Source organism: Labrus mixtus, chromosome 14 (genome assembly GCF_963584025.1).
Source record: "Labrus mixtus chromosome 14, fLabMix1.1, whole genome shotgun sequence".
Lineage (NCBI taxonomy): Eukaryota > Metazoa > Chordata > Actinopteri > Labriformes > Labridae > Labrus > Labrus mixtus.
In genome coordinates, this window is record NC_083625.1 from 15,279,320 (window position 1) to 15,305,374 (window position 26,055).

General features: G+C 41.1%; 1 protein-coding gene and 1 long non-coding RNA gene across 43 annotated transcripts; one reads left to right on the plus strand and one right to left on the minus strand.

Moving 5' to 3' along the window:
• Positions 1-980: 980 nt before the first annotated feature.
• Positions 981-23,571, minus strand: elnb (elastin b). 42 transcript variants are annotated; one of them, XM_061055335.1, is made up of 54 exons: positions 23,413-23,571; positions 20,437-20,619; positions 20,110-20,250; positions 19,657-19,791; positions 17,468-17,572; positions 17,081-17,164; positions 16,430-16,999; positions 16,024-16,074; positions 15,825-15,872; positions 15,648-15,710; positions 15,503-15,550; positions 15,302-15,364; positions 15,154-15,198; positions 14,850-15,062; positions 14,673-14,765; positions 14,465-14,500; positions 13,807-14,364; positions 13,667-13,699; positions 13,367-13,558; positions 12,965-13,012; positions 12,820-12,849; positions 12,547-12,606; positions 12,129-12,260; positions 11,998-12,030; positions 11,856-11,894; positions 10,607-10,642; positions 10,203-10,472; positions 10,071-10,118; positions 9,761-9,814; positions 9,448-9,540; positions 9,297-9,320; positions 8,642-8,656; positions 8,438-8,482; positions 8,027-8,275; positions 7,706-7,825; positions 7,557-7,595; positions 7,410-7,466; positions 7,044-7,304; positions 6,867-6,923; positions 6,571-6,777; positions 6,439-6,528; positions 6,313-6,354; positions 5,795-6,112; positions 5,328-5,384; positions 5,076-5,216; positions 4,914-5,042; positions 4,740-4,766; positions 4,198-4,644; positions 3,679-3,739; positions 3,430-3,497; positions 3,208-3,255; positions 2,877-2,900; positions 2,417-2,482; positions 981-1,741 (listed from the first exon to the last, which is right to left on the minus strand). In XM_061055335.1, exons 1-54 carry the CDS (start codon positions 23,486-23,488, stop codon positions 1,698-1,700), a joined length of 6,216 nt encoding a protein of 2,071 aa, XP_060911318.1. In that variant the 5' UTR covers positions 23,489-23,571; the 3' UTR covers positions 981-1,697. The 42 variants fall into 42 exon arrangements, with proteins under 42 accessions (XP_060911318.1, XP_060911317.1, XP_060911316.1 ...); XM_061055334.1 differs by having other exon boundaries at positions 5,076-5,267; XM_061055333.1 differs by having other exon boundaries at positions 5,076-5,234; positions 5,289-5,384.
• LOC132988144 (uncharacterized) lies at positions 14,672-15,063 on the plus strand. The gene is made up of 3 exons (XR_009675785.1): positions 14,672-14,729; positions 14,808-14,843; positions 14,988-15,063. It is a non-coding gene; the product is annotated as an uncharacterized LOC132988144 (long non-coding RNA).
• Positions 23,572-26,055: the final 2,484 nt, after the last annotated feature.

Sequence of the window (26,055 nt, forward strand, 5' to 3'; positions counted from 1 at the left end):
CTACAACATAATACCCTGTGTATAAAAAACAACATTATGTATTGTCTTAACCTCTATTTTAGTCACTAAGAAGACAACACTTGACTGCTGCAATAACTTTAGCCCAGACTGAATTTTGTTGTTTCCTTTTTTCGATTCACTGTGGTTATCAGCATGCCACAATAGGTTAACATGTCTAACCAACATCTGCCTCTGAAAGTACCTCTGGCCTTATGCGAAAAACTCTCTTCGTTTTTTTTATTTTGTGCATGCATGTGCACCACAGTCAATTATTCAAATTTCTTTTAAATATCAACTAACGGAGAAAAAAAATCTATCAATCATTTCTTTATTTCAGAAAACATCATCTGAATGTGTACAACAATGCATCATTTTCTTCATGAGCCACGTAAAGAACACAGCTGTTAAAAACACCTGATGAGGTACATAACAGAGACACACGTGAGCTCAAAGTGAATGAGCAAGCATCAAGGACAAAGCATGTATCTTTCATTATTGTAATACAAAAGTGTAAAAACACACAAAATGACTCAAATATGTAATACTGTATTACTGCACTTAAAATTGTGAAACAAATTACACTGAACAGATAGCACTCATCTTGTTCTGCTTTTTGTCATAATTTAAAAGACTTGCAAAAGTGAACAATTTACCAGCAATGCTAAAATAAGTAAAAAAAAACAGTAATCAATGCTTTTCGGATGTCATTAAAATGTTCTTATCATAATAACTCACATTTAGCTAAATTGTGTTTCTCAACAACAAAAAGTCAGGTCTAAGCCACACCATAATAAAAAATACACCATTTTGATGGGAAAAAATGCAAAGTTAACACTCATAAACATTAGTGTTATAACGCTTTAAAACAGTGCCTTTGTGTTCTGAATGAAGTGTTAACATCTGAGAACCTACATCTTTAACTTTCATACTTCTGAAGCCTAAAGTTATAATTCTTTTCAAGGATCAGATCATGACCAATCCAAACACTAGATAAGATCAGTTACACAATATAACATTCAAGTGTTAGCACATTGATGCAAGAGCTAAAAACAGTGAATTAATCAAATGTATATCTCCTTCTGCAGACCTCAAATCCAGTCACACTGGATAAAAGTGTGGCATTGGAGACTTTTAAACCTTGTGTCAGCATGCAGACAGGTCTGAAGGAGCTGCCCTGAGGGTGTCCTTGTTAGCAATGTTCACCCAGAGGATTAATGGGGATACTTGCACAGGAACATGTGTAACAAAACATGATGTTCAATATATAAAATGAACACCACACTGTATCACAACTTAAAAAGAAAGCGTCATCCTTCATTTAAATGGTTCTCAGCCTGGTTAATCCGGTCCTTGGAAGAGTAACAAGGTGATTGAGGGAGCGAAAAATTATTACAAATGTGTCCCGATCCAATCCTACTGTAAATTGTGATCTCTCTTGGGAGATGATAAAATGGACAACATGCATAACACACCTTAAAACAAAACGAATCAGCTGATTTTGAGGAATCACAAAGACCCTTAAAGGTTGAGAACCAATGCTCTTTTTGAAAGAGACCATTATATAATAACAAAACAAAAGTGTAACATCTGGAATGTGTTGAAGCTTTAGCTTCTATCGCAGGTTAAGACATTTACAATCTGAAATTGCAATAGCACCACCGTTGTTTTAATGAGGTCACTTCCTGTGTGGTGGCCTCTCACTTCCTCCTTCGGCCACAGTAATTACCCTGACAGCCGGTGCCTACACACAAGAACAAAGTCAATTATTCTTCAATTAAAAAAAACAAAAACATGAATTATGTAAAAACTACACTGGAAAACACAGAACTAATCCATTTTAAACCACAGCATTTAAAAACAGCTGCTAGTGACATGATCTCAGTTCCAACAGTCAGTTTAATAGTTTCTGTATTTGTGGCTTGATTATGACAAAATCTACTATAAGCAAGTCTGCACAGTCCTTTGTAACTATTTAAGACAAGTTTGATCAAGAGTAAAGGTGATAAATTACAAAAAAAGCAACTAAAGGTAGTTTTGTTGAAGTGAAGTAAATAATAGCACTCTTCATCGTTAGTTTAAAAGGAAACAATTGCAACAAAGATCTATCATGTATGCACCTTTGCTTGAAACTAGAAGACTAATTATGGGAGAATTGAATTCCACATAAAATGAAAAGTGTGATGTTTGCTTATATTCAACTTGTGTATTTTTGTAAACTTTGTATGATATGTTTTTGCAATGCAGAGCAGAATCATCATTCAACTCAAAGTATTGCATCACTTTTAAGAACTTGCTATGAGTAGTCTAGTTTATGGTAATGATTTGAACAATAAATGATCTTCAGTTTATTTCAACATTAAATTACATTGATAATTATAGATACAATTTACTTTAAAACAACACATTTTGTGTTCACCTCTTTGGCCTCCAGCTCCCAGAAAGGCTTGCAGGGCTGCATATTTGGCCGCCTTCTGTGCCTTTGCTAAAGGACATGAAATAAACACATTATGCTGCAGATATGACCAGATGTACACCACAACAATTATATCAAGCACTATAAATTCTAAAGACACACACAACTACTTTTTTTTAAAGAAAAAAAGTCCGAATGATCATCCTTTCTATTTATTTTTTACTTAGTGATTCGATCATTTAAAGATAGATACAGAATGTACTATTTCACATGTGTGACTGAAAACCTCTACATAAATATTAGAAGCTTAATAATCATGGACCAAATATTTGAGAGACCTCATTTGGATCATAATGTCAGTATGTGCCATGTGCATATAGTATGTCTATGTGTGAATGCCATTCATATATGTGTTATGAAACCGACTAATATGTTTATCCCAGAGTACAATGAGTTTTCTTACTTTTTTGTCCAGCCCCTGCATATCCTAGGGAATAATAACAAGAAATAAAGTCATAATAAACAATTGTTAATCTTGAAATTGGTCTAATTTTCTATGTTATTTCTGTGAAGATAGAAGTGAGAATATGTTCTAACAAATATTTACCATTCAAAGCTTGATGCTCAAAACAGAAACACTTCCTGCTTCTTACTTTAAGTGCAGTAATTGTGTGTTTGTCAAATTTTAGGTATGTACAATATTTATCATATTTTTCATTTTTCGATTTGGAATCTTTTAACTTGTAAGAAAAGAGGGAAGAAAAATGTGATTACTGTATGTGATTCTATTTTACCTGGATAGGTTCCTCCCCCCATCCCACCATATCCAGGGACAACACCCCCTGTTGGAACAATTGACACATTACATCACTTAACACTTCAAACAGTTTATACTTCATTAGTTAGCGCTCAACAGTTGGCAGGACAGAATTCACCTTATAATATCAAATGTAATTATGTAAATACTCTTATTTAGTTATTGTTGTTTACTGTATCAGTGCTCCGTTTAAACTGACCTGGTAAGCCACCTGCTCCTCCTACTCCCTGGCCTGTTCCGGCAGCAACCCCTGCCCCTCCTGTTCCTCTTGCTACATTTCCTGGACAGGTAAGTATAAATGTCAACTTAAGAACTTAAAATCAACAGAGGATAACCATTAGACACAGCTTATACTTATAGCAGAGGTAAGGCTTTACTATTTCAGTTTTGTATTACATATTTAACAGAATCATCTCTTAGACATGATTTTCCTTTAAAAACTAGAAACTTGCCTGGCCCTCCAGAGATACCTCCTGTACCTGCTCCGGGCACCACACCACCTACACCACCTGATTACCATAGATGGGACTAAAGTTAATAAGCTGCATGAAGTCAGGTAGCATGATGGATACATATGTCAGTTAGGTCATTATCTCAGTAAAGAGTCATTCAACAACTAAGATACAAATGAGTCAACAGGACGCTGGTGGCTGGTTTACATACCAAATTAAAAAAAGTTTCAAGTTTCTTGATTTTTTAAATATCCAGTCGGTCATAATATGGGAATATCTTAATGTTTACTTTGATTCTTCATACAAATTAAATGTAAAATCGTCCAATAAAAACAGGTCTTTGCCAATACTTTAGTTATTTGTGATTCTACTTGATATTCTACAGCTGAGCCATGGTGGCAGCTTTTGCTTGAGAGTATAAGTGAATTGCTGGTTTTCAGTGACAATGAGAATTTTATCTCAGAAAATATCAGAACCTTAATAAAAGATTAATATGGGTCAGTGGAGAAATTTACCTGGTACAAAGCCTGTTCCGCCCAACGATGATCCATAGCCTGACTTAGGAGGCTTCCTGCTTCCTGCTACTTGGCCACCAGGTCCATATCTTCCAGGCCCAGTTCCAGCACCTCCTGGTCCATAGCCTCCAGTTCCAGCACCTCCTGGGCCATAGCTGCCAGTTCCAGCACCTCCTGGTCCATAGCCTCCAGTTCCAGCACCTCCTGGGCCATAGCTGCCAGTTCCAGCCCCTCCTGGTCCATAGCCTCCAGTTCCAGCACCTCCTGGGCCATAGCTGCCAGTTCCAGCACCTCCTGGGCCATAACCTCCAGTTCCAGCACCTCCTGGGCCATAACCTCCAGTTCCAGCACCTCCTGGGCCATAGCCTCCAGTTCCAGCACTTCCTGGGCCATAGCCTCCAGTTCCACCTCTGCCAGGACCAACTCCTGTACCTCCTCCTAATATTCCTAATAGGAAGCAGATCTGAATATGTAAGCATAATATCGTACCACTTAAATGTGTTAAAAGATAATAACCATCCTTGATCTGTTTAAAGTCCCACCTGATCCATATCCAGCTCCTCCATAAACTGAAATAATGGGAGAAGTTCTGAGGTCAACAAAGATTATGCCAACTACTTACTCTAGCTAAGATAATAGATTCAAAAATCAAATAAGGATTTTAATTGGGAGAGGAATATTTGGTCCCATTTGTTTTACATTTTATCATAACATACCAGATTTAGGTGGTTTCCTTTTTGCTAATCCTTGGCCCACTGGTCCAAAGCCTCCTCCTGTTCCTGTGCCAGCTCCACCTGGTCCAAAGCCTCCTCCTGTTCCTGTGCCGACTCCACCTGGTCCAAAGCCTGTTCCTGTGCCGGCACCACCTGGTCTAATACCTCCTGCTGTTCCTGTGCCAGTTCCACCTGGTCCAAAGCCTCCTCCTGGTCCAAAGCCTCCTCCTGTTCCTGTGCTGGCTCCACCTGGTCCAAAGCCTCCTCCTGGTCCAAAGCCTCCTCCTGTTCCTGTGCCGGCTCCACCTGGTCCAAAGCCTCCTCCTGTGCCGGCTCCACCTGGTCCAAAGCCTGCTCCTGTTCCTCTGCCAGCACCACCTTGTCCAAAGCCTCCTCCTGTTCCTGTTCCGGCTCCACCTGGTCCAAAGCCTCCTCCTGTTCCTGTTCCGGCTCCACCTGGTCCAAAGCCTGTTCCTGTTCCTGTGCCGGCACCACCTGGTCTAATACCTCCTCCTGTTCCTGTGCTGCCCCCACCTGGTCCAACTCCACCGGGCCCAAATCTGCCAGTTCCTGTACCTATGCCACCTAGAAAATAGGCATTGGTTATAATTATTTCTTTCATACTGCCATGTCTGTGACATAACTAATTACCTGTACTATTCCCCAAGGGGATAATGAATGTATCGTATAAAACATTCAACAGTAGGACCAAAACAGTATCTCCGCTGGTGGAATGAATTGTTGCATATGAAGTGTGTTTTAACATAATTAACCTGATTTATATGGTTTTCTTTTTCCAAATCCTTGCCCTGCAGGACCGTAGCCTCCTGTTCCAAGTCCTGCACCACCTGGTCCATAGCCTCCTGTTCCTGTGCCGGCACCACCTGGTCCAAAGCCTCCTGTTCCTGTGCCAGCACCACCTGGTCCATAGCCTCCTGTTCCTGTGCCGGCACCACCTGGTCCAAAGCCTCCTGTTCCTGTGCCAGCACCACCTGGTCCATAGCCTCCTGTTCCTGTGCCGGCACCACCTGGTCCAAAGCCTCCTGTTCCTGTGCCAGCACCACCTGGTCCTAACCCACCTCCTCTACCTGTGTCAGCACTACCTGGTCCAAAGCCTCCAGTCCCAGTGATGACACCTCCCGGTCCAATGCCCCCAGGTACATATCTGCCAAGTCCAGTACTTGTTCCACCAGGTCCAACCCCTGCATCATGAATAATTGAACAGTTTTAAAATGATCCCAACTTGGCTTTTCTCCAGAAAGCATTCTTGTAGTGCATCTTTATGCCTGCCTCATCACTTTAGTAAGCTAACTTGATGTAAAGGAACTCCTTGTTCTTTGTTGCATTATATGGGATTATATATTATCTCATTTTGAAGAGCTGGAATGAAGGAATACCTCACCTTGCCCATAACCAGCTCCCCCAAGTGACGATGATCCATACCCTGTCAGAAAGTTAACAGCATGAATAAATATTACGTAATACAATACCTGTTATGGTTTATATTCTTAAAACATGACCCCTGTACCTGATTTTGGTGGCTTTCTTGTACCCAGTCCTTGCCCTCCAAGACTATAAACACCAGGAATGACACCAGCTCCACCAGGTCCATAGCCGCCTGGTCCTGTGCCAACACCGCCTGGTCCTGTGCCAACACCGCCTGGTCCTGTGCCAACACCGCCTGGTCCAAAACCTCCTGGCCTTGTTTCGACAGCACCTGGTCCTGTCCCTGCAGTACTGGGTCCATAACCACCTGGCCCTGTTCCACCTGGTCCGTAACTACCAACACCAGAACTGCCAGGCCCAAAGCCACCTGGACCAAAGCCACCAGGACCAATGCCAGTACCACCACCTCTTCCTCCATAACCTGAAAACACATATGGATCCAGTTATTGTCTTCTGGATAAACATTTCTGTTTTTGTTTTACTCTGTATATCTTTCATTTCTTATCTTACTTTTTTGTGGTTTGCCAGTACCAGTACCAAGTCCTGGATTTGTGCCATATCCTGACCCTAGATGGCAGAGCATATCTATAAGTTAACTTCTATTTGAAATCTGTATAAGCAATATTCCTTTTACATAAAAATAGACTTAAATATTAGATTGAACTTGATCCATGGAGGTCAACTTACCACCAGGACCCACACCAGTACCATATCCCCCCAGTCCACGACCGACTCCAGCAGGGCCTGTTCCCACAGCTCCACCTAAACTTCCACTTCCAACACCGAGAGTCCCAGCTCCACCAGTGCCTCCATAGCCTCCAGGTCCCACCCCATATCCACCTGGGCCAGCCCCATAACCTCCAGGGCCTACACCATAACCTCCTGGACCAGCTCCATATCCTCCAGGCCTAATCCCAACCCGTCCTCCATCTCCAAGAGTCCCATATACTGACAGAAAGTTCAAAAGAGTTGTTTCATTCAGCTTCTTTCATCGTTGAAGAAAATAAATGTTTTTCATTAAAAGAGGAGAATATCAGTGAAAATGTATCTTACCTTTGCCTGGTTTTCCTGTTCCCTGTCCTACTCCAGCTCCTGTTGGGTAACGTATTCCTGAGAGGAAAATGAAAATGTCTCAATTAAAGGTAAATGTCAGTCATCTGTTGGCTGTAAAATGGGTATGGTTACAGTTAGTTAACATACCTCCACCTGGTAAAATTCCAACTCCACCAGCGCCATAGCCTGTGTTGAATAACATTTGTCATGTGAACATAAAAGGCTGGTGGAGAGGCATGTAGATTTATAATAAAAACAAAAAGATTTTAGAGACCAAAACTTGGTAGTAGGCTCACTTTTTCCAGGTTTGGTGGCTCCTGTTCCTACTCCACCAGTGCCAGGTACCAAACCAACTCCTCCTCCAACTACCCCAGTACCTTCTCCTGTACCCAGTACAGCACCATCAGGTCCATATACTACATTAGAAAGAATTAAGAGATATGATGGAATATTTTTCTTCAATGAATAGGTATGTTAAATATTCTATAATATAACTTTGGTTCAAACTGTATATTAATCACAATTATTGGCTGGATTGGAAATTTGCTAACCAACGGCAGATAATGGATCATGGTAGATGTTTAATTGAATGTACACTCAGATGGAAGAATTGGCACCTTTTGGCGGTTTTGGTGTTCCCCCTACTCCAGCGACTGCACCTCCTTGTCCAACACTAGTTCCAGTAGCAGGACTGTCTCCTCTTCCAGTTCCTGTTACACCACCAGAAACACCTGTCTCTGTACCAGCACTGGAAGGACTCCCTCCTACTCCTCCGAGTCCTGTACCTGTGCCTCCTGTACTACGTCTTTCCCCATCAGGACCCCCATCTCCATCTCCTTCACCTGGTGTATCCCCTCTGGGGACACCTGCAGACAGTAAGGAAACTTTGTAACTGTTTTGGTCTGATTTAGAAGTTTTAGGTCAAACATTTTAATACTTCCCTTCCCACTGTTTTCATGCCATTATTAGTATCCCTAAACCTGATTTGTTTATTTTTTAAAGATAAAATAGAAATTTAATTTATTCACCTGGGGGTTTTAAAGGTTTGGCTCCAGGCAATGTTCCACTTGAACCTTAAAAATCATGCAGGGTAGTTAATTTAAAATAAGAAGAATGTTCTTTGATTTCATCTCCAAGAATCCTGCCAAGAGTGTGTGATAACATGAATCATATTGAGAAGGAATGTTTCGAATAGCTGATTTGCACTATACGTGTGTAGCTGGAAATCTCACCTTCATCAGTACCACCTAAAGTTTAGGAAGAGAGAAAACAAGTCAGGTCAGTCCAAAGTACCAATAACATTTATTTTTTCATTACTGAAATAATAAGCATTCTTAACTGAGAAGTTTATAGAGGTCAGGAACTGTTTTTAATATGTTTTTAAAGGTTTAACTCCATGAATATATATTGGACACAATTGTTTAAAAAAAACTCAGGTAGGTAGATCACAACTGTGAATCTGCCACAGAGTCATATTATGCAGGCTTTATATTTACGTTTGTACTATTCTAATTCTTTATAAATGTAACTATCAAAGGCCACTCCTAATGAGTGTGATAAATATGAGATCAAAATTGTCAGTCTTTTTTATTTATCCCTTAAAATGTCAACAGTATTTTAGCATTTATAATATCTCCTATGCATTTATTATCATAGTTGTTCTTAGTATTTTGTCCCCTTCGGAACAATAAATACACATTTTATAAATATTACACCAATACTGTATTCAGCCAAGTTGTACACGCATTGTTTAAGATAAGAGAAACCTTAGGGTGTGTAACCATGCAGTGTGAATATATTTTAAGAGCCCCTTTTAATAACCAGTTCAACCTGTTTCCACTGTATTAAATTATTAGTAATAATCATGCAAAGTGAAATAAAACAGACCTGGTACAGCCGTCCCATTGAGACCTGTTTTGAAAATAAATAAATAAAAAGAAGAAAACATTAAAGTGGAGGACAACACAGCAAAGACAAAGAGATTTTAGAGAGCATTCTTCTTCAACCTTTAGATATGTTGCCTAAAGAAGTGAAATACCTGGTTTTTCTCCAATAATGGGGATCCCTGTGCCAGTCAGTACATCTCCATCGCCTCCTGCACCCACTGGTCTCCCAGATAAACCAGTACCTCCTATTTTAATAGTTATGAAATAGACTTTTTCCATGTCAAGCCTCTTTAAACAGGATATACAGGGTGATACAAAGAAACCCAAGTGTGAATGAGAAGTATTTTTTTTCTGTAATCATGACATATCTCTGTATATTCAAAGTTGTTTTGATGCACCAAATTTGCACATGCCTTTAAGGTTAGTAAAGACGGATTCCTAAGAATACAGCCAGCTCAAACGCACCTTCTCCTGCAGAACTTCCAGACCCCTCTATCACACTGCCCGCAGCACCGTCACCTGGAATAAGGGCAAAATATTAAAGGTCAGAGATTTGTGAATAGTAGAATTTTTTAAAGGGCAGAAATTCTTTATTTTATAAATGATTAGCTAAGATGGTCACATTTGATGCAGCAAAAGTTCTAGATACATAGGAGGTAAAGTGATCTTTTATATATATATATATATAGATATATATATATATGTATTGTTGGATAGCACTAATGTGTAATGTGTTAGTTTCACCTACTGCTTTGTGCTATCACTGTACAGATACCTTCGGATGCCGGAGCTTGTGTTCCTCCTGTGGTCGCGAGTCCTCCTCCTGAACCAGCAGAGAGATTATCTCCCACAGATAATTTAATAAATTATTTCCTTTGCATCAATAATCCTTAAACAAGAAACTTACCTGTGGGTATCGCTGTTGTCCCTGCACTGCCACTACTGGTACCGTTCAATGAAACACCAGTGCTGGGCCCTGTTCCTGCTGTTCCTGTTCCTGTTCCTGCAGCACCAGTCCCTGCTCCCGCTGTTCCGATCCCGACTCCTGCTCCTGTTGTGCCAGTCCCTACTCCTGTTGTGCCAGTCCCTGCTCCTGTCCCTGATATGACAGGCTCTCTTCCTACTCCTGCAGTGATGGTCCCTGTTCCTGCCCCGGGTACAACTCCACCAGGTTGTCCTACAGATTATGAAAGAAAATGTGGTAAATTCAAAAAGCGTACTAACTCAAGGTCTTATTTTTCAGTTAAAAAAGATAAATCATGTACACACTTTGTTTTACTTGACACAAAGTCTTGTCAAAAAACTTCTTACCATACTTAGCAGCTTTTGATCCAGCTGTACCATACCCTAAGGATTACAACAAATACAAATGTTATGTATATTCTGACTGTAATTATCAGATAAACAGCATTTACATACTGCACATGAGATCAGTCATTATAGCTGACCAAAAGAGTTAGCTTTTCCTGACGGGGATTACTGTTATCTAGTCCAGTGGTTTGCAAAATGCCTTTCAAAAAACTAATACATACTCCTGCAGCCACACATGTCCTTGGACAAAACACCACCTAACACCTAACCCTGTTCCTAAGTCCTGTTGCTGCTTCAGTGATGATTGAATGTGTAAGAATTGTTAGTTAAAACTGATGGTCACTTGACATAGCACCATCTGCCATCAGCGTGTCAACATGGTGTGAAAGGGTAGGTGTGACTTGTGCTGTAAAAAGCGCTTTGAGTTGTCAGAAGACTAGAAAAGCGCTTTACAAGCCATTAACCATCTAACCCCTGATCTGGTGTTACTTTCTAGCATATATCCAAACTTTGAAAGAACAAAATCTTTTTGTAGTTTAAAACTAAAATAAATATTTAGCCAGACTTCACATGCACATTTATTAAACTAACTAACAAACGCATGGAAACACCTTGCTACTGTTGTTTTTCAAACTAATAGCATATTTTATATCCTACACTGTCGTTATCATCAAGTAGGATGGGTATGACCCAAGTTATACCTTACTGATCTGCATTTTAGAATTGCAGGCCATGGATGAAGTTGTACTAAAAGGCAAGACATTGAGGACATTCCACCATCTACTTGTATTTCAAGCTCCCCATAAAAGTCTCAAACTACTGGTATTATAAAATGACAGAACGGCGTGGTTAGTACAATATTTTTTATAAATGACTACCCAACTCAACTTGCCTTTTGCATTTCTGCTCCCATATTTGTTCTTTTATTGTTTCAGTAACAGACCAGGTGTGGTGAAAGGCACTTGTTGCTGCAATTCTTAATAACCACCAATAGAGGTCAATAAAGGAATAGCTCATACATGACCCTAACACACCTGTGATTAAGGCTTTACATGTTTGCAGGTCTAAACATTGAAAATCCAGATGCTACTATGCAAATACTGAAACTAACCTAAACTTCCATTGCCAGGTCTAAAGCCCCTTTCATCAAGAGGCTTAGAAGTGTGGATCATTAAAAAGACATAGATACAAAATCGTCTGTGTTGCGTTGTGTTGAGTATATGAGGTTTAATATCATCATACAACTTACCACCTCGTCCTACTCCACCTCCAAGCACCCCACCAGAACCTGCCCCCCCAGGATCATATGAAAATAAATTAGTTTTCCTGGATTTTTCCTCCAACATCCTTTATCATGTTTTTCTTTTTTAAATTAAAGGACATTCTCATACCATATTTTGCAGGTTTTGATCCTGACCCATATCCTGTAAATTGAATAATTCATTCAGTTCAGGAATTTCTGCAAGCTAGGATTTATATTAAGTTTTCATTTATCAAATATAATCAACATTTAAATCCACACCTGAAACTGTTCCAGACCCAGGTCCTGCTCCATAACCTCCACCTGGTCCATAACCAACTCCAGGTCCATATCCATCAGGTCCATATCCTGTTCTCCCAGTCCCAAGTGCTCCTCCAGTTCCACCGGCTAGCCCTAGTTAAGAGTCAATTGTTGTGAGCTATAGCGTTGATAATATTTACTCATAGTAGTTGTAATTTTATTAGAATAAAAATAATTCTGCAAAACACATTTGTGCACGACAAAGCAAGATATTATTTTAGTTTCTGTATTTTTTAGTAAAACTACTACAGTTGCACTATGCTGATCTTAACATTCACTTAATCATACTTTATGTAAACAATGATCAAAGGAATCAAAGAATTCCATTTAGTTTCAGAGGTGCTTTTTCTTTTGTCAAGTATTGATAATCAGAAGTCACCTAATCCACCAACACCCTGTCCACCTGCACCCAGATTACCTCCACCACCTCCAGGCAGACCTGCAGACAGCAGAATTGTGATCAGAAAATAGTACAAAACATGAAATAGTAGCACTAGCTTGAAAATCAACAGGAAAGAAATGTAATAATGAAAAAGAGCACAGGTTATTAGTTAAATTAAACTTGGAAACATTTTACGAAAATGTTTATGTTACAGTTAATATCACAGATAATTGTACATTTAGTAAATTGTTTTTGTGAGTTCTTTCTTACCATATTTGCGAGCTTTTGCACCAGCATAACCTGTAAAGTTTAAACACACAAACATCCTTTAACAACAGGGATATTTCATTTTCAAAAGGGATTTTTGACTTCTTCTCATATAAATTTGATCTTCCATCCTTAGCTTATATCCTACCTCCCGGTCCAAAGTCAGTTCCTCCTGGTCCAAAGCCTGTACCAGTACCTGGTCCATAGCCTGTACCAGCACCACCTGTTCCAACCCCTCCTGGTCCATAGCCTGTACCGGCACCTCCTGGTCCAAAGCCTGTACCGGCACCTCCTGGTCCAACTCTTCCTGGTCCAAAGCCTGTACCGGCTCCTCCTGGTCCATAGCCTGTACCGGCACCTCCTGGTCCAAAGCCTGTACCGGCACCTCCTGGTCCATCTCTTCCTGGTCCATAGCCTGTACCGGCTCCTCCTGGTCCATAGCCTGTACCGGCACCTCCTGGTCCAAAGCCTGTACCGGCACCTCCTGGTCCAACTCTTCCTGGTCCATAGCCTGTACCGGCTCCTCCTGGTCCATAGCCTGTACCGGCACCACCTGGTCCAACTCCTCCTGGTCCAAAGCCTGTACCGGCACCACCTGGTCCTACTCCTCCTCCTCCATAGCCTGTCCCAGTACCTGGTCCAACTCCTCCTGGCCCATAGCCTGTACCAGCACCACCTGGTCCAACTCCTCCTGGTCCAAAGCCTGTACCAGCACCACCTCCAAGGGCTCCACTTAGCATACCTTTAGTGGAAAAAGCAGTATTTTTTTCTGATAATCTTTGTTCAATGGAATTCAATTAAATTCACAGCTATACAGATTCATTTTGACCAATTTCCTAACAATGCTTACCATATTTACGAGCTTTAGCACTGGCATCATACCCTGAAATAAAGAATATAATTTGATTATCAAGCATCCAATTGTTTTAGACTGAATTTCAAACTATTAATGTTAGAATAAAAAAATATAGATATATTTTCCAAACAAACCTCCAGGTCCTGTTCCTGTTCCTACTAATCCAGTTCCAGTTCCTCCCAATCCAGTTCCGGTTCCACCTGGCCCAAAACCAGTTCTACCTGGCCCAAAACCTCCAGAGCCAGATCCGGCACCACCAGGACCATAACCAAGACCGCCCGACCCTGTGCCTGCACCACCTGGATTTAAACTACCTCCAGAGCCTACTCCTCCTGGTCCTCTGCCTCCAAGTCCTCCAGTTGACACAGTGCCTGCCCCAATTGGACCAGTACCATAGCCACCACCCAAACCACCTGTTCCAACTCCACCTGGTCCATAGCCTGTACCGGCACCACCAGGTCCGACTCCACCTGGTCCATAGCCTGTACCAGCACCACCAGGTCCGACTCCACCTGGTCCATAGCCTGTACCAACACCACCTGGTCCAACTCCTCCTGGTCCATAGCCTGTACCAGCACCACCAGGTCCGACTCCACCTGGTCCATAGCCTGTACCAGCACCACCTGGTCCAACTCCTCCTGGTCCATAGCCTGTACCAGCACCACCTGGTCCAACTCCTCCTGGTCCATAGCCTGTACCAGACAGAATAAAAGAGGATGTTGATTCATTTCATTTTATTAGTATTTTGTGAAAGAAAAGAAAATAATTTGTAATTATAAATGTATTTCTTACCATATTTTCGTGCTTTGGCTGAGCCAGGACCATAACCTATGGCACAAAACATGTCTAAGTGAACAGGTATTTAACACGATATAACCTGTGCAAATTGATCCAAAAATCATATAATACATAATAAGATATTCATCGTTGAAACAGTTGTAGAAATTATAATTTATATTTTATGATTGATTATTTGATTAGGTGAATTAGGTAAATTTACCTGTTCCAGCTCCACCTCCTGTTCCAACACCACCTCCGAATCCAGGTACAGATCCAGGTCCACCTCCGGTTCCAGCTCCACCTCCTGTTCCACCTCCTGTTCCAACACCACTTCCAACACCACCTCCGAATCCAGGTCCACCTCCTGTTCCAACACCACCTCCGAATCCAGGTCCACCTCCTGTTCCAACACCGCCTCCGAATCCAGGTCCACCTCCTGTTCCAACACCACCTCCGAATCCAGGTCCACCTCCTGTTCCAACACTGCCTCCGAATCCAGGTCCACCTCCTGTTCCAACACCACCCCCAAATCCAGTTCCACCTCCAGGGAGTCTTTCAGTCCCAACCCCTAAAGTGCCTCCTTGACCTAGTGCACCTCTTCCAGCTCCCCCTGGTCAAGCAAAAAGTAGATAATTTCCTTATTAGTTAATGCATATTCAAAATACCAGTTACAAACCTGAACTAATACTTCTTTACTGTACCATATTTAGCTGCTGCTTTAGCTGGATTCTTTGATTTTCCTGCCCCTGTATTTAAGAGAAAAGATAATTTAGTTTTCCTTCACATATATGAATTTCATGTTATTCTACATGCTGCTGCAATGATAACTGCAATACTTGTTATGTGTACCTGATTTTGGGGATATGAGAGGGTAACCACGAAAGACCCCTGGCAACTGCTGTCCACGGCCACCTAAGGTAAAAAGTACACCACAGAGATGCTCATCCTGTGAAAAACTGAATGGAAGCCTTGATCATTTGTATAACTGTCAATTAGGCTTTTTATTTTTGAAGATCAAGTGATTTATAAAAAAGTCATTATGACACATACTTCCTGCTCCCCCAGTTCCAGCACTCCCCTGGCCAAGTACTCCAGCCCCTGAGAATAATGAGGAAACGTTTATTATTTTTAGAAATGAAAGCCATGCCAAAATGTGCTATTCCAAGATGTATTATCATGGAGTGTGTTTACATACCACTCTGAGGTCCAAGTCCATTTCCAGTAGCGACTCCAGGGAGAACACCACGGCCACCAAAACCTAGCCAAGGAAGATGAAAAGCAACCATTGCTTCTGTTTACACACTGAATCCCTCACAGAATATATTAGTTTTTCTTTTTATCTTTGTTTAATGTTTCATGTTTTGAATCCTACCTTGTCCTGGTAAAAATCCACCTTGATAGAGTCCCGGCACCCCAACCCCTGTGTAACAGCAATTCCAAGTTTAGAACATGTTCTCAAAAATATTCAGTTCTTGTGGTTGGTCATGAATTCTAAAATTAACTATTGTTTACATCCTTTGTTCACAAAGATGATGTTTTCTTATTAAGTTTTCTTATTACTCTTTTCTTACCTGGTACTTGTTTTGATGCTTTTCCACCAGTCTTTCCTCCAGGTCCTCCCCCTGTTGTTCCAGTCTGTGGCAGCATTGGGACTGCAACAGAGATTCAATAAATTGTCTTTGGAAGAAATAAACAATCTCTCAAGATAATTTACCAAATAGCACACTTCTGTTACACAGCGACGGTAAATCCTACAGTGGTCACTTTGAATGCTTTAAATACTAAAACCAGCTTTTATTGAGATGTACAATATTTATTTTCATATCATTACAAATGTTTAAATACAAGCTTACAATAGTAAAGTACAGTTAAGCTTTAGTGCATTAGTTTGAAACTCAGAAAATGTTATATAAATGATATACTAATTCATAAATACTGTCGAACGCGGCATTGACTGACGTAAATTATTTTATTTACCTCCTCCTGGCACAGCAGCAACTCCAGGCCCTACTCCTGCTCCACCAGGCCCTAATCCAGCACCACCGGGGCCTAGTCCAGCACCACCAGGGCCAAATCCAGCACCACCGGGGCCTACTCCAGCACCACCGGGCCCAAATCCAGCACCACCGGGGCCTACTCCAGCACCACCGGGCCCAAATCCAGCACCACCGGGCCCTAGTCCAGCACCACCAGGGCCAAATCCAGCACCACCAGGGCCAAATCCAGCACCGCCAGGGCCTACTCCTGCACCACCAGGCCCAAATCCTGCTCCACCAGGGCCTACTCCAGCACCACCGGGCCCAAATCCTGCTCCACCAGGCCCCACTCCAGCACCACCGGGCCCAAATCCTGCTCCACCAGGCCCAAATCCTGCTCCACCAGGCCCTACTCCAGCACCACCGGGCCCAAATCCTGCTCCACCAGGCCCTAATCCAGCACCACCGGGCCCAAATCCTGCTCCACCAGGCCCTAGTCCAGCACCACCAGGGCCAAATCCAGCACCAGCAGGTCCATAACCTGTTCCTCCAAGTGAAGTTCTAGCCCCGCCTAATGTAAACAAACAAACAACAAAACAGTCACATATTTGAGAAGCAATCTGTGCAATGGTCACAAGATAACAACAAATACCTGTTTTAGGAGGTTTAGGACCAGTTCCACCAAATCCTGGGTATTGACCAGCTCCACCTGGTCCATAACCACCTCCATATCCACCTGTGTTAGGGCAGCGGTTTGTTTAACACACAAATATCCTTTAAGGTAATAGATATATACAAATGCAATTCATCAAGAGAATCATTGTTCTGTGTTTGATAGGAGCAGCTCTGAGGTAGCTTGATATGTTCATTTGGCTTGCACTCATGTTATTATGATACCTAAAGTGGTGGCGTGATGTATATCATGCTAATATGGCTTTAGAGCACTTAAAATACTGTTTTATACACTCGTCAAACTACCTGTTGCATATCAGAAGTAAAAAAGTAAATAAACAGGTAAAGACAAATAAAAACTACTGACCTCCAGCTCCGTAGCCTGTTCCAGCTCCGAACCCTCCCTGACCTCTGCCTGTGCCAAGACCTCCTGCTCCAAGCGTTCCTCCCCCCACAACCCCTGTCCCAAGGCCTAATGATCAGATAAAAAAGAAACAGCACTGAGTTCTACCTATACTTTATTTAATGGCTGTATTACTTTACATCACAGATTAATGAATTCAATGTGTCCCTCCTTGTCTCCACCCTTTTTTGTAATATTATACATGCATAATGGCTGCCCCAGAAGAAACCTCACAAGGGTAAGCCTATTCTCTGGAAAGGTTTGAACTTTTTCTTTGAGGTGTTTGTTTTTGATTTTGTGACAATATCTCTCACAGGGGTCTGGCTGTAGATTGGCAGTGGGGATACATGCCCTGGAATGGCGTTTTCACTTTGGACCTTGCCCCCGAGGGGATTTTGTGTTCGCAAATATTTTTCATCTGTTAAAAATAAATTGCTTGAGTTCAACTACATGAGTGTGCTCTGTTGTTTTCTTACAATTGGTGGACTCCACCAATGTTTGGCCTTGACCTATGGGTTGTGCCAACTCACCCTCCTCGTGACTTATTTGGTATATTGTTGTCACCAGGTTACAGGTTCACTCAAATGAAATAAAACTAATGTTTACGTATGTAAACACGGTTTTATGAATGAAAGTGAACCTGTAACCCTCCCCTGTCACTCGATGGTGAAAGTTGGCATTGTCCTTTACTTCTCAGTCGATAGAAAGAGGAAGAGTGTGTGGGTGCGTGTCATACATATAATGTGTAGCGGGTGACGTTCCACCCACAGGTGTGATTAATTTGGTATAATGCTCCTGATCTGAGGTGGGTAGTCACCAGGTTACAGGTTCACTTTCATTCATAAAACCGTGTTTACATACGTAAACATTCGTTTTCCTTTAAATTAAAGCAGCTGCCACATCATGCTACGAATGAATGTCTCCCTTTCCCTTTAAAAAGAGAGGAGGTAAACATAAATGAATAAATAAATATTTTAACAAGGCAAGTATGACCTCTGACTTATTTAGTTGTTTCTTTATATTCCTGTGCTGCTGTGGTCTTACTAGTGGCTTCATGCCATTTGTTCATGTAGTAGTTTGCTAAACATGTCTCATGAAATTTAAGAATTAACATTAGAGCGAATATAAATGCAAGCCTCTCATTGTTTGTTCAGGTGAACCAGGAGGTTTGAGTCTTATTCTTCAGGGTGGAGCAGGGCAAAACAAACACACTTTTGGGGCATTATTGTGAAGCATACATGAAAAAACATGTCCAGTCAAGATGGCCAGACTTTAAGTCAACTGGAAAATGTGACATATGAGTCTGTTTCTCGTGCTTACAGTTTGGATGTTATCACAGACATTCCTCGTCTTGCATAGGCAACTTACAAGTTTGAAGGTTGAAAAAACAAAAAGGCCGAAAATTCCAAAGCAAAGCAGTCTTTCTGAGTGACGTGATGACTTCCGTCCTTTATCAGGGACCTGCCATGCTTAATGCATTAGTCTTTATCACTGCTCAGTGTGTGTGTGTGTGTGTGTGTGTGTGTGTGTGTGTGTGCATGAGGGTGGGTGGCCCAAAAACAATAGCTTATAACCTTGAGGTAATGAGGAAATGAAATAATGGTACATGTATGCAAGTCTCCTACTCCATTGAATCGACCAGGGGAAAAAATATTTACAGTACAGGGGCTGACCACTGACCCATGATCCAGAGACGGAAACTTCCCCTTATTGTGAAGGACATAAACATACCAGGTAATCTGTTTTTTAAGCTATGAGCTTAATAGAATTTCCAATAGATTTAAATACTACAGTGGACTGTTCAAAAATGGCTTTGTACAATACTATTCCCCCAGCACAATTGAAAGTAACACAAGCTAACTGTGATTATCTATCTTTCATGATTGTTTTGACTGGCTACACACTTTACTTTTGGTGTCTAAACAGTACTTTCACATTTGTATTTAACCCACTGAAGCTGGAGAATGTAATTAAAAACTATCCTATGGTTATGCAGTACATGAAAGAGGATGGTTGTGTGCTTAAAGAGGATGAAGTGTTTTTATCTTTTTAACCATTGATTGTCTTTTACATCAGCTTTTTACAACCTGGCCAAATGTTTTGGTTCAATCCTTCAAAGAAATGTATACTTATGTATACTGTACCAAAACTACCTGAACCAACTCCTCCAGGTCCAGTTCCATAGCCTCCAGTACTGACACCACCTGGTCCAAAACCGCCTGGTACCTGTCCTCCACCTCCAGTTCCTGGTCCTACTCCAAACCCTCCACGACTGCCGTAGCCACCTCCTGCAGGTATTTACAGAAACCAAAAACATATACGTTTTTTAGAGATTTGAGGTGTGTACATTCTGTAGGGTTTTTCTTTCACATAAAATGATGTAAAAAAAAATAAATAATTTGAGTAATTTTTGAGCTTTTGCCTTCAGGCTGTTGTTTCGGGCACCAATGCAGATGAAGGAAATGACAGGTCTTATCCCAAGTGCAATTCTCTTGCTTAAATTAGCACTCATGCTGAGTTTCTTACACTACCTTTGCACATTTGCAAATCTTGCAATCTTGCTCGATTGGAACAAATAGATCATGACATCAGACAATTTGTCGTACCAGCACCAACTCCTCCAGGAACGACTCCTCCCCCACCACCAGCCTGGCCAAAAGAGCTTGGATGGAAACCTCCTGGTCCGACTCCTCCAGGTCCAACTCCTCCCGGTCCTATTCCCCCTGGCCCTTGCCCACCATACCCCCCTGAGAAATACAGTCATTGCGATATAAACTGAAATAGTGAAAGCAAGTAAAGATCTGTAATTCATTATATCCACATTTAAATTCCCAACCTAAACATGTCAGTCATCATTTTATATCAATAACATCAAGCTGAAGTCATGGCGGATGCTAAATTTAACAGTAAACCCAAATGGCTTTCACCCTCACCAGCTCCTTGTCCAAACCCTCCTAGACCAGCACTTGCCCCTCCTGCTCCGGGTCCTGTTCCTCCACCAGGCTGAAATCCTGTCCCAGCTGCTCCAGGGCCAAATCCAGTCCCACCTTGTCCTAATCCAGTCCCCGGACCTGTACCAGCTCCCGTGCCGGCTCCACTAGCAGGTATATATATACCTGATACAAAGCAACAATTTGGAGTCATATTATCAGGAAACGATGCAAAGTCATTTTACAAATGTCATTTTAATATTGTGCCAAGATATTACGACTTTTTCTTCTCAAAAATGGATTACGATAAAAACGACACAAATCCTTTTTTATAATAGCTGAAAAGGAATCAGCTGCATAAACAACATGTAACATGTTTTCATTGTTCCTGGATCCTAACAGATGACAGGATTTGGGGTATTTACGAGTTATTATTGTGAGCGAGTTAGGTAATTATCTCCTCCTTGCCCACACTTCAGAACACACATTTAGGTTGTAGGATCCTACAAATGTGCAAATACATCATAACATGTACAAATACAATCAGATTCCACACAAGTAGAAAAAAATGGTGTGTGAGAGTGTAGCACCGATTAGCAATCCTCTGCTCTGTGTGAGTCTGAGTTACTCTGCAGCTGATTACAAACACCTCTTCATCCAAAACACATGCTGCTTTGGTAATCATTCTCATCTTTTCTGCACCTTTATTCTGTTTCACAAATCACAATAGCCAAAAATAGAAACACAGAGAGCAAAGAACTATAAAAGGAAAAGTTGTTTAGGAACCCATAGTCCAGATGTGAAAAGAAGAGGCCTGTAGGGATTCCTAAAGAATGTGAGTAACTGATCTCACAGCAATGCCATGTACAACACATGAAGAACAAGCTGTAAATAACTGAACAGTTCAGTCATTCAGCCCTGCCTGCTGGATTCTGCAGCAAAGAACCCCCCTCCCCAAACTTTTGTTGTTTCAGGAGGAAACCTGATTGTGATTTATTGGACAGGTAAAAGTATAACCTAAATCCATTTGAGATCTTTCAACCAAGAACATGTAAAACATGATTTTTCCTTTGACATGCAGGGATTGCCCAGGGTTCACAATTTTGAAAACATTTATTCTACAACAATGATATCTAATTAATGAAAAAGTAATGTTAGTCTCTTTTTATTAATCTGTTTACGACACCCTAATGTAACTTTTTTTTGTTCTTTTTGAAATGTTGCATTGTTAGTGTGCTTGTCAGTCGCCCTCTGGATTGTTACATTAGAGAACTTGACTGATTTAAGTGACTCTTCATTCAGCGCTAGCAGCAGTTAAAACTTTGATGTGTTCAATGAAATATGTCAACATCTTCGAGATCGACTGGCTCAAGTCTGTATACAGACATTCATGGTTTCTATGAGAGAAAATGTACTGACAGTAGTTGACTGAATGAATATACAGTTTTGTGCAGACTTTCATAGTTTCAATGGGCTGTCGGGATTTCACATTGTTTCATCCTAAACCAACAGGACAATCTAAACTCATTTAATGATGTGCTTTTTCTATCAGAGTTTGGCTAAAGTATTTTTGTTCACATACCTTCAAGATTCACTGACTGAAGTTCAAATGATCACCCAATTCTTAAACAAACTATAACAAAGAAACCAAACAACCAATGACATGTCTCCTTCCTCTCTTCTGACCGTTCAGTGGTTCAACCTGACATTGAATGTAGTAAAGTTACACCGTAGCCTGGGGCTGCTCCAATTCCCTCTCCCCCTTTCCAACCCAATGCTTAACTTTCACAAGACAAGATGATGAGAGGAATCAGCATCACCTAACTCAAGACTTTAACAGACACAACATGGTGGGACTTGGTTTGTAACATTTGTTAATTCTTAATAAATGTACTATTTTAATAACACATTATTCAAATCTTTAGTTATTGCAATACTTGAATGTGTCTGAAGATGAAAACAGGATTAACATGTGAATTCACCCAGCTGTTATGTGGTTTGTGTCAGGATTGTCTTTCTTACTTAACTTGTTAAGCATGTTAATTTATGGGGGCCTTTTTGTCTTATAGGACAGCTGAAGAGAGACGGGACATGCCGGGAGGAGAGAGCAGGGATGACATGCAGCAAAAGGCTGAGGTCGAATTTCAAACCCACAGATGTGATGAGGACTACAGCCTCTAATGTACATAGGGCGCTCGACATAACCGCTACGCCATCCGGCACACCTTAAATGTATTTTTTTTTAAATAATGTATTTATTTTATCAAGACAACACCTGTGAGTTAAACTCAGTGTATCATTCTATACAACAGTTTTAAAGTGTGTGAAAAACTTACACCAACAAATATTTTAAAAAATAATGTCAAAAAAGAAGAAATGTGTTTCGGTAATTGCTTAGAAATAGAAAGGCTCCATATTTGCAGTACTCTTACACTTCTTAAGGCCAACTTAAGTTCAGTCGATCTTTTCTCTCAGTCAGATTACCAATGTGACGACAACACTGCGAATGATTTCAACATCTGTTTCCGGATTACAAATCCATTCATGCATGCTCACTCTGTACCTCATAACTTCATCAGACTGTTGAAGACTGCAAGAATGATTATGATGATATCACAAATTGCAACTTATGATATTGCATAATGGTTGTCACATTTCTTTTAACCACACTGAGATAACTTGGAAGGTTAGAGATATTTTCAATTTTCTTGCAGCATGCGTTATTTAAAAATTCTGCAGGAGGTAATTTTTAGCATCGTAAATCTCCATTTAAAAAAGTCTAGTGCAATCCTAGACCACCTTATTACCGGTATACAGCTCACGAAAATCTCTTAACAAATCTGAAAGAAAATGCAAAAAAACTTCCACTAAAGACAAGATAACTCTCCTGCCAGCACTGCTAAATAAATGTAATGTGTCACCTCATCCACAGGTGATGCACAGCTGAGCTCTGCACACATGCACTAAAAGGGCACCCACCTCCTTGCAGCGAGGGTTTCCACAGAGCCAGGAGAAGGACTCCATGTAGGTAAGTGACCGCCGTCCCTCTCGCCATCTCTCTCCAAAATGTCCCTCTCCTCGCCCAAGCTCCAGGTTTTATCCTCAGCAAGCCTATCAGGGCTCAACAAGGCCTAAAGAGAGAAGGAGGGAAAATGAGTGAGAGCATAAAAAAAAAGGATGTAAGACATGACACGATCTAATTGGCTAAGCGATATATGAAGAAAGAGAGACAAGGAGGGGGAGTGGGAGAGAAAATACACTGGATCACCTCATTAAACCAAAGGGGTTGTTCTAACCCCCCATGACTATTTGAGCTGCATTTATTTGGTTCTCTGCTGCCAAAAAAAGAATGAAGGGTGGGTGGGAGGTGTGAGAGAGAAAAGAGAGGTAGAACATGTATGAGAGGCAGGGGACTCTGTGAATTGTACAAACTTAGGGTCCTTGCTTTTCATTCTCTCTAATCTCCAAGTATCTCCTATCCAACAATTTTCCGATTTAAAAAAAATGAAAAAGCATCTCCATTTACTCACAGGTTATCCTTATAACCTTTTATAAGCTGTGTGTTATCTAAATAGCTGATTCAAATGTTTTAAACAAGAGCAGCCAACTTCTCATTTTGACAGCACAAGCACTCTGTGTGTATGTAGGTGTGTGTGTGTGTGTGTGTGTGTGTGTGTGTGTGTGTGTGTGTGTAGGTGTGTGTGTGTGTGTGTGTGGGGGGGGGGATGCTAGAGAAGAAAAAAAAATTAAGTCACTCTAATACACGAATCCTTGTGTTTTCGTTTGCTCACAAATTCTTCCCTCGAAAGTCTATGCTGCCATGGAGACACACCAGTCAGCATACCTGGAAACAATCAGTGTTTTCATTACAACCATTGGTATCGCTGCTGGGTTTTCTCCATGTTTGGGCCGGCTGGTCCTGTCCCAGTTCTTGAGGGTCGATGTCTGAACCTGGCACAATACAGAAACATTTTCTTTGTCTGGAGGTAATGGGCCCAGGAACAGATGAAGTAAATGAGCTCATGGCACCAAGACACAGAGACTGATGTTTGGGGAAACACTTGAACACTTGGGGAGCACTTGTCTTATTATTTAGAAGAAGGACATGAGTATCTCAGTTTACATCCTGTTCACCTGTGGCACTAGGACCCCATGACCACCTGTGGAAGACAATCAGGGCCTCTGGCTATTGTCAAGCCCGGCCTAAGAATAGTTTTGGGTTTGACCAATGAATTTAGCCTTATCCATGAGATTAGATGACATAATAGATTATCAATCATAAGTTATTCAGCCGTCAGTTTGGCAAATTGTGTGAGTGTGTGCGTGCTTATGCGCATATGCCTGTGGGTGTAGGAGGGAGGGACAGGCGCAGCAGTGCTACCTGAGCACCCATAACTGGTCTTAAAATGTTTTATTGCTCTGTTTTCAGACCTGGTATGTTTGTGTTTAACTTTGATTGAACTACATAGTTATGCAGTGATATAATACCAGAGTACAACGAATGAAGGGGGAAATGAAAACTATATGCTCAGGGCCTTATACATTTTTATGTTCTGTGGTCACAAACTCATGTGTGAAGTCAAGACTTAGAATAAACATTGTAAGAATCTCACCAGCAACACAGTGATTTGTCTGATACTTAAGACTGACACAGTTTGTAACCTACATTTATGGGCAGTATTTAATTGTAGCATATGATTCATTAAAAAAAAAAGACCTAAGTAAGCAGCAAATGCCTACATTTCTCTTAACTGTGTTTATTTTAAAGACACATATTTTGTCTTCGTCTTTGTCTTTAGTTTGTCTGTCAGTTTCAAATATCTTTCTTTCACTCAGTCTATAGAGTCAGCCAAGACGGACTGTTTCACAAAAAAAAGTCTCACAAGTTCTGAAGAGCTTCAAACGATGGGGGCAGTGAAACAAACTTGTATGTTGCAGAGTTAGTTTGTTCAGTGAGAAAATCAAAATATTTAAATCGTTCTGGGTGACATAATGACTCTCACGCCTTCCCCTCAGGCTCATGTTTGCTTTCCACGACACTGAGTTATGACTGAACGAGGGCAAAGAGTTTATAAATGACAACCCTTTATATTCTCAACATCAAATCTATCAAAACAGAGGGATCCCCTCAAAAAAAGCCCCAGCAGCCATAGTTGTTTTTTCTAACAATGTTTGCTACAGTAAATATCTGAAACAGTAACATTGTATTTGGTCAGTTGACTACAGCAATAAAGAAAAAACACACCCAACAAAAAAATGTGCACAAGGCTGGAAATTATAATGTAGACATATTTTAAAACAAAGTTATAGTGTTTTTCTTAAAACAAATTTGGTCATCACTGTGGTAATGTGTGTAAATACAGACATTGCTACAAACACACACTTCGGCTCTTTCTTGTGCACCTGCTGTCCACTTCCCATATCCAACCACACAACCTGCAGTGCCATGTTTCCTTGACTCTGCCAGCTCAGAGAGGCATATCGGTGTTACAAATAAAGTAGCTGACTGAGTGGTGCCTGTTTTGAGTTTACCTAACGTCTACCTAGCGTTTACCTAATGTCTGCTGGCTATATTTGGGCATGTGTGTACTGGAGGACTGCTCACCCCCTCCCACCCACCAG